This window comes from Trematomus bernacchii, unplaced genomic scaffold (genome assembly GCF_902827165.1).
Source record: "Trematomus bernacchii unplaced genomic scaffold, fTreBer1.1, whole genome shotgun sequence".
Taxonomy (NCBI): domain Eukaryota; kingdom Metazoa; phylum Chordata; class Actinopteri; order Perciformes; family Nototheniidae; genus Trematomus; species Trematomus bernacchii.
Window position 1 is genome coordinate 5,250,847 of NW_022987720.1, and position 18,186 is coordinate 5,269,032.

General features: G+C 41.0%; 3 protein-coding genes across 9 annotated transcripts in view; 1 reads left to right on the plus strand and 2 right to left on the minus strand.

Annotated features, from left to right (window-relative positions):
- The first annotated feature begins 623 nt into the window (after positions 1–623).
- Positions 624–2,510, plus strand: dynlt1 (dynein, light chain, Tctex-type 1). The gene is made up of 5 exons (XM_034143566.1): positions 624–693; positions 887–928; positions 1,435–1,558; positions 1,650–1,727; positions 1,870–2,510. Exons 1-5 carry the CDS (start codon positions 667–669, stop codon positions 1,938–1,940), a joined length of 342 nt encoding a protein of 113 aa, XP_033999457.1. The 5' UTR covers positions 624–666; the 3' UTR covers positions 1,941–2,510.
- Positions 2,090–9,710, minus strand: tmem181 (transmembrane protein 181). Of its 3 annotated transcripts, none has more exons than XM_034143565.1 (17): positions 9,562–9,710; positions 7,694–7,797; positions 7,396–7,463; positions 7,060–7,150; positions 6,808–6,926; positions 6,469–6,585; positions 6,226–6,306; positions 5,972–6,071; positions 5,622–5,752; positions 4,953–5,044; positions 4,802–4,859; positions 4,089–4,191; positions 3,952–4,003; positions 3,777–3,859; positions 3,572–3,661; positions 3,421–3,487; positions 2,090–3,310 (listed from the first exon to the last, which is right to left on the minus strand). In XM_034143565.1, exons 1-17 carry the CDS (start codon positions 9,693–9,695, stop codon positions 3,226–3,228), a joined length of 1,575 nt encoding a protein of 524 aa, XP_033999456.1. In that variant the 5' UTR covers positions 9,696–9,710; the 3' UTR covers positions 2,090–3,225. The 3 variants fall into 3 exon arrangements, with proteins under 3 accessions (XP_033999456.1, XP_033999455.1, XP_033999453.1); XM_034143564.1 differs by lacking the exon at positions 9,562–9,710 and adding an exon at positions 8,029–8,135 and having other exon boundaries at positions 2,090–3,307; XM_034143562.1 differs by lacking the exon at positions 9,562–9,710 and adding an exon at positions 8,029–8,135.
- A 1,008-nt stretch (positions 9,711–10,718) lies between these two features.
- Positions 10,719–18,186, minus strand: part of tulp4a (TUB like protein 4a) — a 28,127-nt gene continuing 20,659 nt past the window's right edge. For 2 of the 5 annotated variants that reach the window (XM_034142811.1, XM_034142812.1), the window contains exons 11-14: positions 17,728–17,899; positions 17,457–17,550; positions 13,884–17,359; positions 10,719–13,767 (exon numbers count right to left, since the gene is read on the minus strand). In XM_034142811.1, the coding sequence (XP_033998702.1) occupies positions 13,651–13,767; positions 13,884–17,359; positions 17,457–17,550; positions 17,728–17,899 (3,859 nt within the window). In that variant the 3' untranslated portion in view covers positions 10,719–13,650. The remainder of the gene's footprint in view (positions 13,768–13,883; positions 17,360–17,456; positions 17,551–17,727; positions 17,900–18,186) is intronic. The other 3 variants (XR_004556856.1, XR_004556855.1, XM_034142813.1) reach the window with 3 other exon arrangements.

Sequence of the window (18,186 nt, forward strand, 5' to 3'; positions counted from 1 at the left end):
TTGAAGAGGGCAATGTTTATTAGATTGGACATTAAGTAGACTGACCATTTATCCAAACGATCAGTAAGTGCTAAACTATACATTACATTACATGTCATTTGTTAGACGCTTTTATCCAAAGCGACTTACATACATTCAGTACTGTGGGCAATCCTCACAGGAGCAATTTGAGGTGAAGTGTCTTGCCCAGGGACACAAAGACATGCTGACTGCAGTGGGACTTGAACTTGTTATCCCCTGATTCGAAGTCCAGCACACTATCTACTGAGCCACAGCCTCCCATTATACATAGTTGTACGGCCATTTAGTAATTTAATACGTTTTATCCTCGAAAATGTTGAAATGTAATGTTGTCACACATCCTTCGTGTTCAACTTTCTGCAGAATTACTACTTTCACTTTTTGTACTTTCAGTACACTTTGCTGATAATACTTCTGTACATTTACTTACGTGATATTTGCAGGACTTTAACTTGTAATGGAGATTTTTTTAGATAAATGTATTGGTACTTTTTTACTCAAGTAAAGATGCTGAATACTTCTTCCACCACTGTTTCCAATTAACACAAATCACTTATGGGCTTCGGTGGATGCTCTTATTCTGAAAAAACACGACCGGAAGTCATATTACTAAAGAAAACTTGGTTCATTTCGGAGGCAGTAGCAATGGACGAGGATCAGACAGAAGAGGAGGTGGGTTCGTAATAACTTGACTAGTAATTACATATATATTAATCAAATAGAAAACACTATTTCATCTACCATAACATTCTTTGAAGGGTGTCCTACGTTGTAACTTATATTGTTAATTGTTTGTCCAGAAAGTAGAAGACAGCCATGTCGACAGGCTAGCTTAAACTGAACTGTTTTGTTTTTAACCCGACAGACTGCGTTCGTCGTTGATGAAGTGAGCAAAATAATAAAAGAGGTAAGCAAAAAGACACACTGGCTTTTGATTCATCCACAAAATATAGATTGTATCGGTTAACGCTAACATTTCTACCTTGTGTTAAGCAAACTGTTGGTTGCCAAGGACACAGTAACGGTTGCTATGCAACGTCATTATCTAGTATAATTAGCAGTTTAATGTTTAATGTATTTCAATATTCTGAATAAATTGTATTTATGCATTTTTTCATAAAACTCTGTGTCGTATTTCAGTATTATTGCAATGGTATGGTAGACCATTTATATACTAGTGCTGGGTTATCAAATAAATGTAGTAAAAAATACAATATTTCCCCTCTGATTTGTAGTAGATTAAAGTTTAAAGTAGCAGTAAATAAATACAATACAGCTTTATTTATAAAGCACTTTAAAACCTCCAGACCAAAGTGCTGTACAGTCAAATAGGAGGAAATTAACCTAATCACTTCCCACCACTGGGTTGGTCAGTTCCTAATTAATACTATGATGTTTAAATTGTCTCTGTAGTCAGTGGAAGCCACCATAGGAGCAAATGCCTACCAGCACAGCCGAGTGAACCAGTGGACCACCAGCGTAGTGGAGCAGTGCCTCAGTCAACTCAGCAAGCTGGGGAAGCCTTTCAAATATATTGGTACATACGCTGCAGCAGTAAAACAAATATATTATGATGGTTCCTTGGCTGTATGGGGTTGGTACTGAAAAATAATGTATTGTTTTCCCAGTTACCTGTATCATCATGCAGAAAAACGGAACAGGTCTGCAAACAGCGAGCACATGCTTCTGGGACAACTCTACAGATGGTAAAATAAAATAGTGATGTTGATTTAATTGATTGTTTCCTCTTCTGCAAATGATCAACTTTCAAAAGCTGTATTTTTTCAGTAAATATAAATGTGTAAATGTAAAGGTCATACTAAGTTTGTTGTGCATCACACCCAACAGGAAGCTGTGCGGTGAGATGGGAGAACAAGTCCATGTACTGCATCGTCAGTGTTTTTGGGCTGGCCATCTGAACCAAATACAATGCTGTACCTGTGTGTTTGAAATGTTTGGGCTTTTATATATTTTTCAGAACCAGCCTGTTATGTTCGGACATGCTGGCAATATTTGAATGACATCTTGTGTTTTTATATAAGTGCAATTAATTAAAACAATACTGTGCTGTATATACACTTTGCTTTATTTACATGTGACATGAAATGTACAGCTTTTATCTCCTGAAGCGACACAAATTGCAAAAACATCAGAACCCACAATATCACTTAATCACCTTGAATCAAAAATGTACATTTATGTCAAAGCATTTACAAATTCAAGACTGCAGAACATTTTTTGAAGAAATGTAAAGACAAGGCACCATCTTGATTAGAATACATATTGAGAGATTAGTTTTAAAGTATATAAAACTAAGCAATGTTAGGAAAGCTAATATATTTGGCCAATACTGTAACTACTGTACATGCTGGGATAAGAAATGTTCATGATAAATCAGTAGCCAATTTACATAAAGTGGTGTAAAATCCACACAATTCATCAAACACCATTCATCCAGGGAGTCAGATAATACAGTATCAATGTCCTAACTTTTAAGTAAATAAATTAAATTCTTACGCAAGTGCAATTACAAAGCTGCTTTTCATGAATTAGTCGGAAGAGTGTTAAAAATGAAGTAGTGCCTACTCCAGCGATAAGGCTCCCTCTTCCAATATGTTGGAATAAAAAAAAGATTGTTAACAGCCAACACTGCTTTGGCACTTTTTTATTCCCCACAAATCACTGATGTTGTGTTTGAGTCTGCTGCTGTGGGACACGTTTATTTTGCTTTCTACCAGCAGTATAGGTTTACTCCGCTTTGGCCATAGAAATGCATTATCATTATTGTCAGAGAGCTGAAAGGAATGGCAAAAACCACACAGTGCAATAGGGAGACAACAGTGGTTCAACACAAAGCGTTAAAATAACATTGATTTCTCCGAAAAAGATCCCCAATCGATATTGGCACTTTTCCCGATTATATCCGACTATTGGCTTGTGGAGAAATGCTGCTGGGTAGGAGGAAAAGAGTTTACAAACTGGAAAAAGTGGCTACATGCCCTAACTTAAAGTAAAAGTACAGTACATTCAGTAGACATGGAACTTCTTTTAAAAATATAGTTATGTACACTTACAGTATAGCATTCTGTATCACCAATGCAAGTACTCCTTATTTACACCTACACATGATATTTTGTTGTTTTCTATTCCTATAGTTTCCAACGGGGACACAAAAGAGGAGCAACATGGCAGTCAGGGATCCCATCAGTCGCTGTCAGTCTCATCCTGGTACTTGGCGGTTGCTTTGATAGCACGTCCGTTTTGTAAAGGCATGTCTTCATAATCACTTCTTTACAGAAGAAAAAGAAAACATCTGCTGGTTTATACACGTTCCCAACAAATGCTTCCCCCCAAACTATAGGGGGTGAGAATTTAATAAGCAATTAAACAAATGCTTACCCGTATATTACTTCATCATCAGAGTCATTTAGCATTGAGAAAGCAGGGTTATCCTTCAACTGGGAGTCTGGAAAATAAACAAAATCAGTTAGGTTCAACCTTTAATTCATTATCGTATCCACTGTGTTTTAAATTGTGCTGTATTACCAACCATAAAGTGCATTTTTGGAGGGGGAATACACAAAAGCCAATGTGTACAAGTAAAAGTTGAGTAGACCATAGAATGATAAAAATTCAGCTGGTATGTCTGGAGTTAAGGAACCATTTATCACTTTTTAAATAATCAACATGGTGTCTCACATGGAATATTGAAGTGAAGTCATTGTCTAAAAATAAAATATTTTTGGAAAGGATATAGTTCTGGTAATGAGTAGACAGTGCAGCGACAAAATTGTTTTGGAGAGCCTTGGCACCAAACCTCAGGTAGAGAATGACCATGCTGGAGGACAAAGAGAAACACGGTCATTTAAAACCAAATTAACCACAAATAGGCTTTTAAACAGGCCTCTTAGGATTTACTTAAAAACGTACCTTATAACAAGGACCACAAAGGTCAGCGATGTCAAAAACCGGAGCCGGAGATCTAGTGATAGAAAACACACAGCACGTTAATGTTACCATGGTAAAGCAATAACTGTGATTAAATCAGATGTGTCGTGCTGTGTTACCCGAGTAAGGCATGTTCTTCAGTTCAGAACAAGCTCTGACGACCAGGAAGATCAGGTAAAGAATGTAGAAGGCAACTACAATCAGGAAGAAGACCTTCATACCCTGCAGAAATAAATTGGGTCTTTATTAAACTGCTGAGAAAAATAAGACATAACCATTGAGGGGTGAATTCACAAAAAGCAATGCAAGGCTTTTGCAGGCGCTAAACATAACCACAAATAAGAAAAACAATTATCTGAAAAGTAGCCGCTAAGAGGGAAATACACCCCTAACTGCAATGCCTAGCAGATAGTGTATCGATGCTCCTGTGCTATTTGAACCGATTTACATTCAGTGTTAAATTGTCCCATTTCTGGCAAATTAGCCCAACGGTCCAATCCACAAAGATCAGCGCTAACAGCCACACAGTTACAGTGAAATTAATAGCGTCTTCATTGTGCGTTTATTAGGTTAGTCCCATCCACACTTTTCAGTGATTATGGAAGCTGATTGAGGCCAGACAATGACATCGTAATACTTTAAAAAAAAATTAATACATTTTGGGAAAGAGAGAAATAAATGTATAAAGATTCCCTACATGTCTTTTATGAAAACAAATGAGAATATTGAAAACAGAGCTTTATATGGAGCAGATAGTGGGCAGTATCAAATCTAACAGTCCTGTCAAAAAACCTGTACCACAACCTTAACCATTTAAAAAAAAGAGTCTCACCTGAAAGTTCACTATGTCCACTTTATACTGATAGGTAGGGTCTTGGAGTTCATTGACCCTGCAAATACAGAGGAAGGGAGTAGATTTATTCAGTCCTGTTGTGATTAACATTATTAATCAGGCTGTTAGTGGACAGTTGGGTCGGACTTACGTTTGCCATATGCCCAGTGTGACAGCTGAGAGCCACAGGAGACCTACAATGACCAGCTTAGGCAGGTAGAAGGTCAGACATTTCCTCTCACCCTGTGGAAACAACATCAACACATGAAATAAGATTTTAAAAAGCTTAAAATTAGAGGAAACCCTTATATGCACAATGTGTCATTTTCTGCCACTAGGAGTCACTCAAACCAAACAATAACAATAGAAGTTTGGGGGTGAAGTAGCCGGGGATCATGGGAGTTTTTGTCTTTGCTGTCTGCCAAATTATATACAAAAACAAACAAAAGAGCTGCTCTAAATGATCAAACACTGAATAAAACAATTTCATGATGAAAATGTATGTGTTTCTGTTGCTAAGGTTTGGTCAGCTTGTTACTTGTTGTTGGGAAACAATTTCCCAAATTAGGATCAATAAAGTACCATCTTATCTTATCTTATCTTATCTACCTGATAACTTAAAATAAAAGCATTCAACTAAACCTTTATCCAGTAAAAAATATATAGTTAAAAAATGCCTAGAAAGCGTATTGTAAACATGTGGATTTAACCTGGATAAAAGGTGAATTAATGACAGCTTCCTAAAGAGAACCACAAAAATATATAGGATAGATGTAACCTTATATACCTTTTAAAACCAAAGGTGTAGTACTGGACCCACCTGAACCCTGATGCCATGATAAACACAGAGCCAGAAGAGCAGCAGGGAGCACAGGAACAGAGCCTGGAAGAAAGCGTCTAACGTTCCTGGAAACCAGCTGTTCACCAGGAAAGACAGCGGGAAAAATGGATCTGAACAACACAAACAACAAAACAGAATTAGCAACGCACTCCACTTTTTTTACATGTATAAGACCGAGTAAGTAACATTTGCAGTTGACACATTAAAGCACAGCTCTTTGGTTGTGCAGATTAAAAGTTGCAGTTGTAATGATTACAAAGGTGATATAATGGGGAAGCCAGATTGTACAGGTTGTGTTTTAAGGGTAAAATATGAATGCTGAAGCTCACCGTTGTAGAGTAGCAGCAAAGGGAGCAGGACAGACATCCACTTCTGCTCTATGCCCCAATCCCTCATAGAAAACTTCCTCAGTGAGTGTGCAAACATACACTGCAACATTCAGAGAAAGAAATGTTAGTCCTGCATTAGGCAAACATTGATTTAAGTCACTGATTTACATTAGTTAGTTATCATTCATTGCCACGCTTTGGTGGCCTGGAATATTGGTTATGTGATATAAATAAAAATTCATATTTGCTCTTACCGTCACCATGAAGGTTAACACCACAAAGACAAACCGGAACCAGATCTCCACTTGCGAGAAGGTGGGGTTATACGTTTTCCACTGAGAAAGAAACAGAAGAGTAAAAGAGGCTGTGTTGAAATGTGAGCTCAAGCCTTAATGAAAGTAAAAGTATATCAAATATTATGCAGAAACAAAAAAACAATATCACAGAATTTGTTTTCATGAGCTGGAAGAAGAATCCTGTCAGTGTCTTTCACTTACCGAAAACTTGACCTTGATTTCATACGTGATATTTTCAAGGCCTTTGAAGCTGACCATAACCTGGTACTGGGTGTAGTTCAGATAGCCAAGATGGAGCACAATGATCTCATCACATTTCTGTAAGGAGAGAGGAAACGCTGCGTCACTTCCCTTTCAAATCAACAATCTAACTGTATGTTCACTCTATATCCAACAGCACTCACCACTATATTGCAACCTCATTTCATATCATAGATGACATTTCATAAACTCGCTCTGCTGCTGCTTGACTAAATGATTAATGATAAACGAGCATACTGTGAGAGAGGAAGGAGGCTGGGTTTCCTGATTGTCACTTACAGCCCCGCAGTGTAGCGTTCGTGATTTCTGGTGCGCGGTGTTGATGTGAATCACGCTGGCGTCCTGCATCACTCCCTTCAGCTCCACATTGATTTCGAAAGGCTGCTGGAAGTCTCCCACTGACACAGACGACAGAACATGTTGTTGTTAACAAAAGCCAGTCGTGCTTGCAAAATAAAAAGGAAGCTTTTTGAGGTGTCATATGTGCTCGACATTTTACGCTCATGTTAAACATCTGTAGCTCATTCTTACTATTGCTGTGTTCAGCCTGTATCAAACAGGTGAGCCATAGCTGCTGGTTGTAGGTGGTGAGCGGAGAAGAAACTAGATTGAAGGGCCCGGTCTGTAAACATACAATGAATGACATCATTAAAAAGGATACTCAAGTCATTGAACACACAGGATGTTACACATGTTATCCCAGTAGTTAGACGTGTTTGCTTATAACATAACACAAAACATAAAGGTTTTCTTTTAACACAAAACAAAGCATCAAATTAATTTAAAGCGGAATGAATCCCAGGGTAAACAACAATGTATGTAATGATAACAAAACATCCCAATAAATCAGATTGACTTTTACCTTACCTTAACTGAGAAGTTTTTGAGAACCAACTGATCACCATTGTGCTCTTGCTCAGCAATAGTCCTAGGACCTACACAAAAAAGCAACACATATAAATGACACATTCTTTACAATCTGAACTACTGGACTATCCAGAAATAAGCATTGTAGTGATACAAATAAAATACAATTTTGATTGTGCCATCATGCTTGATTGCAGAAGGACTTTCTTTCTTGTATCTAAAAACCTGTGTTAAAATGACTTATGACCAACACCCAGCTTGGGCCACAGTATTGCAGACATGTTTATATTAGACATACCTGTAATCCCAATAAAGACTGTGAGGCCAAAGCAGATCAGAAAGCAAACGAAGACCAAGACAAAATGTCTTTTGGACAGGGTGTAGAGACGCATGGGGGCCAATCTGTCATAGGAAGACATTGGTTAGAGAACACACAAAAGATAACGTTTATTTTGTGGTTAATTAAGGATTAAGGTTCGGATCTGTCAACACTGCTAGCGTCCATGCTAGTTTATGCTAGCAGTAACAGATGTCAGAAAACAGCTACATAGTGGTGTCTTACAGGGTCTCCCACACATATAAAACACCGGGGACAAATCCAGGGAGTATCCGCTAAACAAAGCGTACACTTACAGCTCCATGTCTGTCGGTTCGCAGTCTCAATACCGAGAAAAAACGTTAAAATGTGGTAGTGAATCCACATCCGTGTAGTCCGTGTATCAACATCAGCCTGCGACGACCTGGACTACTGGAATGCAACGTCATCAAAGGGGAGGGGCCTGGATCACGTGACAGGGGCTTTCCTTTTCCGAGGGATTAGCTAAAAAGCGGTCGTGATTTAAAACTGCTGCTCTAAGGTTAGATATAAAGGTGATATTTGTATTTGTGGCTGAGACTAGTTTTATTCTGCAAAAATACGTTTTAAGTCTTTGTAGTATGTCGATGGTCGTATTTTCATTGAACATATTGTGCATGTCCCTTCAAAGATTGGTAAAACAAAAAATATCCTATATTTAACATGATATGACATGCAGAGACCATAAAAAGCCATAAAAAACTAAAAAATGGCTAAAATATAAAAGGAATATTTGAGGTACAGTTTGTTATCTAGATTTGCATACAAAACTCACTTATTCACTCTAGTTTTCAAACTCTTTTGTACTGTTTCTGTTCTGATTTTATGTACATTTTATTTGAGCAATAGGAAAAGCGCTATAAAAATCCAATGTATTATTATTATTATACTTTACAGGCAATACATTACCGTTACACATGTTATAGCTTTTTTTATTGGTAAATTATTTTTGAAAACGTATGTTTACAAAGTCTGTGACAAATCAGTAAGGGGTATTTGGCTAGTTGTAAACATATACAGATTTATGATGTATGTTGCTCAAATGTTCTGTCATGGCTTAAGTCATCCAACCATATAAAATGTTAATTTTACATTTGGAAACGTCCTTTAATTTTTCCCTACTGCTGATAATGTCAGAGAAGTTGAGGCACAGGATGGAACATTTCTTTTTAAATATCTTTTGACAAAATGAGATGAACGTCCCCTACGTGAGAGTCACAGGCATCGAGGCATGCGTAATATACGACCACGTCATACGTTAACGTCAAGCAAAAAACAAAAAATAATTAATGAGCTAGTTACTTTAATTATTTTAATTATTGTCTTTAAATTTTAACGACAACATGAAACATTTAAAAAAGGCCTATTATTATTCACCACCAGCTAATGCAGATACAATCCCTTCAACAAGACAACACTTGTTGCCATTGATAGGAATCCAAAGATCCCTTATAAATGTGAGATTGTCAAATATTAATACTGATACTGAGAATGTGTCAAATGCAAAGTATTCACCTATTTACCTTTTTTTAATGAATACATTTGAGGACTGCTATTTCCCTTTAGTCTGCACCATCTAAAATATAAACTAACGAGATTATGAAATGTATATAAATCCACATGAGTAATGAACACATCTCGTTAGCATCAACCATAATCACCAGAGAGGCTGACAATATATAGGCTTATTGTTGCAAGGTGCAGGTTGTTAAATCCTATGTCACAGCATACAAAGCCAAACATATCAATGCTTCTGTAATGCAGGGGGAAATTGATCCTCCATTGTGTGAGTAGATAAACAGGAGAGCCACCTGTAAAAGCGATCATCCCGGAAAGGTGTCAGGTCCTCCTTCAGCTCCTGGTAGGCCTCCTGGATCTTCCTGCAGAAGTACTTCAGCTCGCTGTACAGAGGGTTCTCCAGGCTGGACGAGTAGTCTGCGTCCATTATGAGACACCGAGCCGTCTGCCGGATGAAAATGGCGAAGGGGAAAACAAAACGAGGCCTGTGGACAGCAGCACAATGATGGCTGTTTTGTTAACGCCGTTTAATTGAAAATGCAGCCGAAGCTTTTTTGTTTGTGTCGGTTCAAAGGAAGAAAAAAAAGGAGAAGAGGGGGCTGAAACACACGGGAGGAGGATCACGTGATCAGAGTTCAGCACCGCGGACAGAGACACCACCTTTATATATACAGTCTATGGACACCACACACACATCTTTATCATGGGTTTATCCAAATATATTAGTCCTCCACTCACAAGCTGCCTTTTGACTATAACCAACCATTAGTTACTACCTTTACATACTCCAAATATAAAAGCATAGAGTATTTTTTTAAATATCTAAACCCAAATGAGTGTCTAGTCGGGGTGTGGAGATCCCTAATTTAGTTATTTTGTTTGTATTTATTCAGGTTCATTCTTGAAGACAGTGCATAAATAGGCCAGACTAAGCAAGGTAGCTAATTTTTTTAAATAATAATGATGTAATGCATATCAATTACAGTCAAAGTAAAACACAGAAACGTATGCAGAACATAGCAGTACCTGGGCAGCAGTAGAAACCCAGTAAATGATTGTTAATCATAGCAAAAACATACAATTCTTACATTTTTTTGTAATTATGAGTTTCTTTCATAAATAGCTATAGAAAGCTAAATTGTGAGACATTAGACACCTATTCACAAGTATGACTATGACTTAAAACCATAAAACATAATTGTGAAAAAGTAATTTACCCGAGTCAACGTTGTCAGGTTTGTCTGACATGGCCAGAATATATTTGGGAAATTGAGCTTAGTTGACTTTGTCCTCCACCTGTGCTTTTCCTGTTATGAAATATCATAATATTTGCTGTTTGACACAATAGAGCCACCTTGTGTAAACTCTAGTCCAATAGCTGGCAGGGTAACAATAATCCCATCTCTAAATTCAACATAATACTGAATATATTTAGGAGACAGGACACATCTTATTTCTGAAACAATGACGTTTTATTCAAAAGATGCGTGACATATACAATTATAAAATAATTTACATGGCATGCCTTACTATCCATTCACTATAAACGTTCAGTCACCAAATCAGACTCAGATTCTTTTCAAGTGTTTTTGTCATTTAAGTCTACAACTACAAATACAAAGCACATACCTTTTCTAAAGAAAAGCCAAATCCTACAATATCTACAACATGTCATCTCGTAAAATCCGTTTGAAGTGAATCCTTAACCTAAGTCCATAGAGGCAATTCTGAACATGAACTCAGTGGTTTACACTTGTGAGTGAATGATGTGTGTGTGTATGTGTAAGAAGCCATGAACACACACGTTTAAAGATAATAGATTTAACACTGATGGGATTGGTAGACTGCACAGTTGAATACAGACACACCTTGACTTAACAGTTACACTCTACATAACTAGTCTACCAACTACACTAAACTGGGCACTTACTCATTCACATCTTTCCATCCAAAGCAAACTTCACAAAACACAGAAAACTTGCCCGAACCCAAACCCCGCCCCCGATCAAACCCCATCTCATCGTCTGGGCTACACTTGTAACAACCTGTTTTATCAACACAAAGAAATGTTCAGAAAACTCCACAATATACAGTATGTATAGATACTATATCTCCTTCAGGAAATAATCTCATAAATAAAATGCAACTGAGATGCTGAACTAAAAGAATGGTATCAAACTGTGGTCAAAAGTGATAACAAAGGACCCCCCCCTCCCAAGAAGATATTGCACAACTAACACAGAAAATGGATATTTTCTTCATGACATGCTCATGTTCTTTTTTTTGGATCAGAAGAGACTTTTTTAATTATTTATTGTATCCCCCATCCCTACAGCCCCCACCCCCTCTGACAGACATGCATCTGGTTGTGATAAATAAAGCTCACACTAAAGAATTTAATAATCTCATCAATTCAAAGACCAAAACATAGCTGGTCCAAAGTTATACATTTCTTTATATCAAGTTACACTTTCTTCTAGGCCCATTTTTTTACTATAAATCTTAGCAAATGGATATTTTGGCACAAAGGTTAAAGGTGAATATGATCTCACCTACCCAATATTACTGCCCTTTTTTGTTTGGCTACCAGCTTTAAGGAATATTTCAACCCCGTAACGATAATTTGTACATCAATTACTCATTACGATTTACAATTTGTTGTTTCTTCAAGGTTTCAAGGTCAACATGTTTGAGTTGTATACAAATGATCAGTTTGAGGATGCAGTATTCCTTTAAATTGATCAAATCTACTTATTTATTTTGGCAATGTGGCTAATAATTGACTGCCCATGCTCATATCCTGCTCTGTGTTCTTAGTTCAACACAAAGACAAGCGTGACTGCCTTAAAGAAAGAAAAAAACAGCTTTTCAGATATTAGTGTCAGCTTTCTAAATGAACAGATTTCAATAGCTTCATCCTTCATTGGAGTTCTGACTTCAAAGATTCAGTGACAATGATTTCAGCTTAAGTCTTAACTTGTTTTTGTTTGTGGTTGTAGCTGTTGAGCTGAACAGTACTACAGCGACGCTCCACACCTGAAATGACACTTAAAACACAGTGGAGACAGGCGTAAACAGACATCTGTCAAAGTCACCCAAGTCTCTTTACAACATTTACATCATGACTGATATGTATTTACATGACTTCTGAAAAGAGTATGAAATGGCATAGGTGAAATATACAAAAATAATTCCTGTACCTTGCTTGTATGTTTAGTGTGGTATTTGAAGAGCAGGAGCAAACTACACACTCACTTCACAGAAGTGGCAGCAGGTGACAAATCACTTCATGCCAGAGGTTAAGTTGTTCAATCCAGACCTGGCGACTTCTTTTACGACCATGTCACCGTATGTAGGTATTTCCCTAAGTACAGGATATATCAGTCAAAGCTATTCAGTACACCCCTCCCTCCTGAATTACTCTGGACTACACAGCAATATTCAAATTCAGCCCCTCGTTCTCCCAAATAAAACAGGTAAGTTGAAAACAATGTTGACAGGGTATGAAGATTGTATATCACAAACAATGACAATAACGTTAAAATTCATATCTGAATAGATAAAGAACAAAATGTACATTACATTTAAATTAATCCATGTAGCAGAGTAACATTTCTTCTTCCTTCAAAGTCCCAGGAAACTATGTGGAAACGACTGCAGTTCAACTCAACTATATTTACTCCTCGACCTTCCCAAGTGTTTAACAGTGACACACCTTTTACTACAGTGAAAAGTGTGACCTCTTAGTAGTGCTCCTAAATGATGCATATATCTAAGCCTCAATTCCAGCCAAGATAGTATTGAGATAGTAACAAAAGGAATGGCAGAGAGTAAAAACAAAAAGACCCTCCTACCCTCTGCCATTTAATAAAATCCTAAAAGCAAAAGCAGTATAATAAAGTGGTAACTGTTTCACTGAAGTTTGTACAGCAATGGATTTCAGTGCCCAGTAGTACCTGTGCGGGAAATAAACAACTGTGATCTCCAGAGTGTGGTTTTCAAGTATTACTGCTGCTTCTTTTGAAAACTGCACCTCGACAATTCCTCTCTGTTTACAGGTTATCATGTCTATAAGCTTCTACTAGCTAAAGCAGCATTTATTTGCATGATGATTACCAAAGCTCAGCTCTTTGGCCCTACATGCATTGCAAGGAGCCACTGACTGAGGGCTACCTTGGCAAATGCAGCCAATGCTTATTGCACCAACTCTAGTGGCAGCATTGTGTAGTGCAGAATGATTGTATCTCTTTCTATGAACCCGGGCGGATTTAAGTCTCCTCTCTAAATCAAAGATTATTAATCTCAAATGAAACAACTGTGCCCCTCCAACAGATTGCATTTAAATCCCAGATATAACTCAGGGTAAGTAGCGAGGGGACATCTCATTTGAGGCGTTGAGTAACATTGGCTAAAGCCACTGCAAAGGCCTGCACAGCAGAGAAGGGATACTGAAAGTCCAGGATATAGGCATTGCCATCTATCCTGCCGAACTGCATCACCTGTGTAGAGAAACAAACAAAGAAAACAATGAATACAGACATCCCAGTGTTTCAAATAACTATACATATGAATATCATGGAGAGAGGGATATTTTTTGAACAAAGAGCTCTCTTACCTGTCTGCCCTCCAGTTCAATTTGAAAGTTCTTGGCAGACTCCTGTGTGACGCGCCCACCAAAGTCCAGCTGGTACACCTGTGTGGCTTCATTCCACAGTGGCTGCTTGTTCGCCATGACGTACACGAAGCCCTGGCTGCCCAGCCCTCGGTCCTCCTTCTCGTTGGCCTTACGACACTTTATCTCGTCCAGCTCATTGGCAGCCCTCAGGTTCCTCTTACTCTTCCAGCCCTTCTTACCACTCTGGCACTGATTGAGCAGCTCATCTCCGCTGATGAAGAGCTCTGGCTCACTCTCTGAACTGTCTTGGAACTCACTGTTGGCAGTGCCCTTACTCAGCTTCTTGGCCTTCAGCTGCTGCTCTTTCTGTCCCTTCAGCTTCTTCTTGTCCCTCCCTCCCAGCCTTGGACTAGAGATAAGGGAATTGAAATCACCCAAAGCTCTGCTCTCCTTTTTCGACTTGCTCCCTTCAGCCAAAGGCGGCACGTTAGCCTCCTCGGCGCGCCCATCCACTCGCTTGCGGTTTTTCTTTACAAACTTATCAGACCGCTGTGGGACAGGGCTCTCGGTCAAGGAGAGCACCTCCTGGAAGCCTTCCCCGGCGTCTGCCATGGCCTCCTGCAGCTCTACTGGTGGAGGTGGAGGGGGTGGGGGTGGAGGGGGTGGGGGTGGAGGAGGCGAAAGGACATTTTTGTCTACCGTCATGTGGGAGGCTTTGGGTGGTAGTGGCACTGCAGGACTGGACATAGGTGGGCAAGAGTTATATGTACCCCAAGGAGTGTGGAGGGCAATGGAGGGAATAGGGAGGCCGCCACAAGAACTTCCTCCTGGATACAGGGGTGGAAGAGGGCAGCAGGTGAGGTTTGCCAGGTTTGCATGGTAACCAGGCGGTAAGACAAGGGTTGCATCCTGCTGTGAGAATGGTACTGGTGCAACAAGCTCCTTTGGGGAGGAGCAGGGGCGTGGGGACCCTTGGATGGGCTGTAGCTGGGCCCCAGGATAGGCAGAGGATGGAGGGTACTGGAGAGAGATTTGGTATCCTGCGGCTGCTGCAGCAGCTTGAAATGAAGCAGCACTTGGACTGGTGGGGGACTTTGGAGAAAGGACAAAAGGCAGCCTGGACACATCTAAGTGCTGAGCAGGGCTAAGAATAAGTGGAGGTGGTTTGTGGGGTCCGGGGGGTCCAGCAGGACTCAGGGTGGCTGTCCGTTCCTGAGGAACCCACACCTCCTCTGTGGCTGCTGGGTCCCACTGATAGGGAGGTGGGCGTTTCACAACTAGTCCTGATGTATCATTTCCTCCTAGCGCCAGATTCCTCAATGACTGGTTCAGTGTTTCATCCTCAGTAAATGCTGAATTCACATAATCTGCCCTGTCTCTGTTACTTCCTCCTCCTGTGATCCCAGATCCTTCAAGAGCGCTCAGTAGGCTGTAAGAGGACTGCGAGGCCAGAGGAGTGGTGCTGTTGGAGTGAACAATGACTGTGCTGTGTGGTGCCCCGTTGCCAGGAGGGAAATCCTGCCTGATTATAGTTCCTCCAGCTATTCCATTAGTGCTCCCTGGGGCAGTGCTTCCAACACTAGATCCACTGCTACACTGACTGCACGTGTATAAGGCTGTTGGCACCCTCTGCTGGAAGGAGGCTGCTAGTGCACTACTACTACTACTACTGTTCTTAGCCTTCGGAGGCAGTGGTCTGGGCGCCTCCAGCATCTGAGAGACTTTGAGAGCGGCCTCTCGGCTGTTCCTCCTGAGAGTGGCGTGGATCAAACTGCTGTCAAGCCTCTGTCCAGGGTTCCTGCCAACAGCACTGTTCTGATTAGCCGGGTCAGGGTACGGGGGCGGGTCTCCACTGGGTATGGAATAGCGAGGTGCGGTGAGTCTGTTGAGTGTGGCAGAGGCGTAGGGAAGCTGGTTCTTCTTGTCAGCTGAGGAGGAGGACGAGGTGACCCTGAGAGTGGCGGAGCTGCCAGGTCCCTGGAGTGTGTACACATTCTGATTGCAGACAAGGCGCGTTCGAGGACGACATACTTCCTCCACATTGCCACTGCTGTCAAATGTTGTTATCCTCTCATATCCCAGGGGTGTGGGGTACTGAGCTTGTTGCTGACCTGAAGGATAAAGTGAGAACTCGCCCTTCTTTAGTGACAGTTCCCCAGGGGGAGGAGTCCCACTGGGGCCCCCTCCTGATCCAGATGCAAGACTGGATGCTGCAGTGGATGCTGAGGCGGCAGCAGCTGCTGCAGCTGCTACAGCAGCAGCCACTGTCCCGGGGTAGGGGGGCGGGGGGTTCATCTTACTGAGCTCCAGAGGGGCACTAAACACCAATGTATCGCCTTCAGCCAGCTGTTGAGTTTGCCGCATGCTTTTGATTTTCAGGAGGTGATCGTGTTCAACCCCCAATGCTCTCTCAACCACTAAATCAGCAGGTGGATGAGGGATCTGTATCTGCAGCGTCCCCTGCTGGAGCATCGCTGCACCTGAAGTCTGTCCGGATGACATGGAGGTAACGGGGATCTGAATTTGGAGAGGCTGCTGAAGTGGATGATGGTGCTGCTGCTGCTGCTGCTGCTGCTGCTGCTGCTGCTGCTGCTGCTGCTGCTGCTGCTGCTGATGTTGTTGCATCTGATGCTGCGTTTGATGTTGGTGGTGCATTTGTTGCTGCAGTTGCTGCTGAATGTGTTGATGCTGCTGTTGAATGTGTTGCTGTTGTTGTATTTGCTGCTGGAGCTGATGTTGATGCTGCTGCTGAATGTGTTGGAGCTGCTGCTGAATGTGCTGCTGCTGAAGCTGCTGCTGCTGCTGTAAGTGTTGGTGCTGAAGCATCTGCTGCTGCTGCTGTTGGAGTTGCTGCTGTTGTTGGAGCTGATGCTGCTGCTGCTGTTGGAGTGAGTGCTGCTGCTGTTGGTGGTGGGGCTGAATGTGTTGTTGTTGTTGGTGCTGCTGCTGCTGCTGCTGCTGCTGCTGTGGATGGTGGCTTGATTGTTGTTGTGGTTGTGAAGGATGATGAGAAGGTGGAGGTCCAACCATCAGGCGTCCGATTTCTAGTCCCCCAAAGATGACCTGCCCGGGGTTGGAGTACCTGGTGGGCACGGTGTACTGGGCTGTCAGGTCCTGGCTTTGGTCTGACCCACCAGCTGTGGCCCCAGCAGGGGTTGTTGCTGTGGGAGTCGTTAGGACATCCAGCTGAACATTTTGATTGGCTAGGAGTGATTGGACCAGACCAATGCTTTGGGCAGGGGACATGGCCTGGGCTGGACTATGGATGGGGGCAATAGGGATGTTGACGGTGCAGGGCGGGTTGTCATCGGTGCTCCCAGCGGGGCCAGACACAGGCAGGTCATCTTCATCCTCACTGAAGACATTGGGGCTGAAGACGGGCAGATTGATGTAGTCCATGGAGATCTTACGCACCTCTGGCAGGTAGATGGTCATCTGCCGGGGCTGCAGATGGAGGAGGCTTGTCTTATAGATGACTAAGGGGAGAGGACCAGAGAAAAATACATTGGACTTATTTAAATGTATTTATTAATTTATCGCTAAATGCTAGTTGAAACGTTTTTGATTGGTTACCTGCACCAAGATTAGTTGGCAAGAAAGCGGCAAGCCCCACAATCTTGAATTTTGTTCCCCAAATATTGGATGTGACCTGAGCAAGGTAATTTTGCTGCAAGATGGGCACAAAGAGAATGATTTTTATATATTATGTATGTCATTCCTTAAACCTGTATTGTATTTGTTGTGCTTGAAAAGTTTATGCACACTCATCCTGTGCATAGACTTCATTACACAGCACTGATCCAGATGAAAATAACAAATTAAGCTCAAATGATTTTACTGTTACCTGAGTGATGTCATCTAAAGGAAATTCCCTCCGTGTTAGACTGGGTGACCCAATTGAGGGTTTCCGTATGGGTAACCGTGGTGACCTGGAGATCTCTTGTGTAGCACGGGAAAGTTTGGGGGATTTTCTGGGATCAATGTTGATCCTGTTGGAAAAGGGACAAACTAAGTCTCTACAGAGAAGGTAAATAAAAAATTAAAAAAGGTTTAGGCATGCATTGAACCAAAAACAGTGCAGATTTGTTACTCATAATGATATATGAAGGAAGTTATCAATAATTGCTGGGATGAAACTCAAATCATCTCACTTCTGATATTACATATTTTATATAGACATTTATTAAAGGTGGGGTAGGTAATTTTGGAGAAACCAGCTCAAGTGCGCTAGAATTTGAAAATACACAGCCGGAAAAGATCTGCCACTTCCTTACAGAGCCCCTCCTCCAACACACACAAACGC

Coding starts and splice junctions, on each gene's coding strand:
- dynlt1 (XM_034143566.1), top strand. CDS start 667: ATGGACGAGGATCAGACAGAAGAGGAG. Junction 929..1,434: donor TGAGCAAAATAATAAAAGAG/GTAAGCAAAAAG, acceptor TTGTCTCTGTAG/TCAGTGGAAGCCACCATAGG. Junction 1,728..1,869: donor CTGGGACAACTCTACAGATG/GTAAAATAAAAT, acceptor CACACCCAACAG/GAAGCTGTGCGGTGAGATGG.
- tmem181 (XM_034143565.1), bottom strand. CDS start 9,695: ATGGACGCAGACTACTCGTCCAGCCTGGAGAACCCTCTGTACAGCGAG. Junction 6,307..6,468: donor AAATCAAGGTCAAGTTTTCG/GTAAGTGAAAGA, acceptor TTTCTTTCTCAG/TGGAAAACGTATAACCCCAC. Junction 3,860..3,951: donor TTTGTGGTCCTTGTTATAAG/GTACGTTTTTAA, acceptor TTTGTCCTCCAG/CATGGTCATTCTCTACCTGA.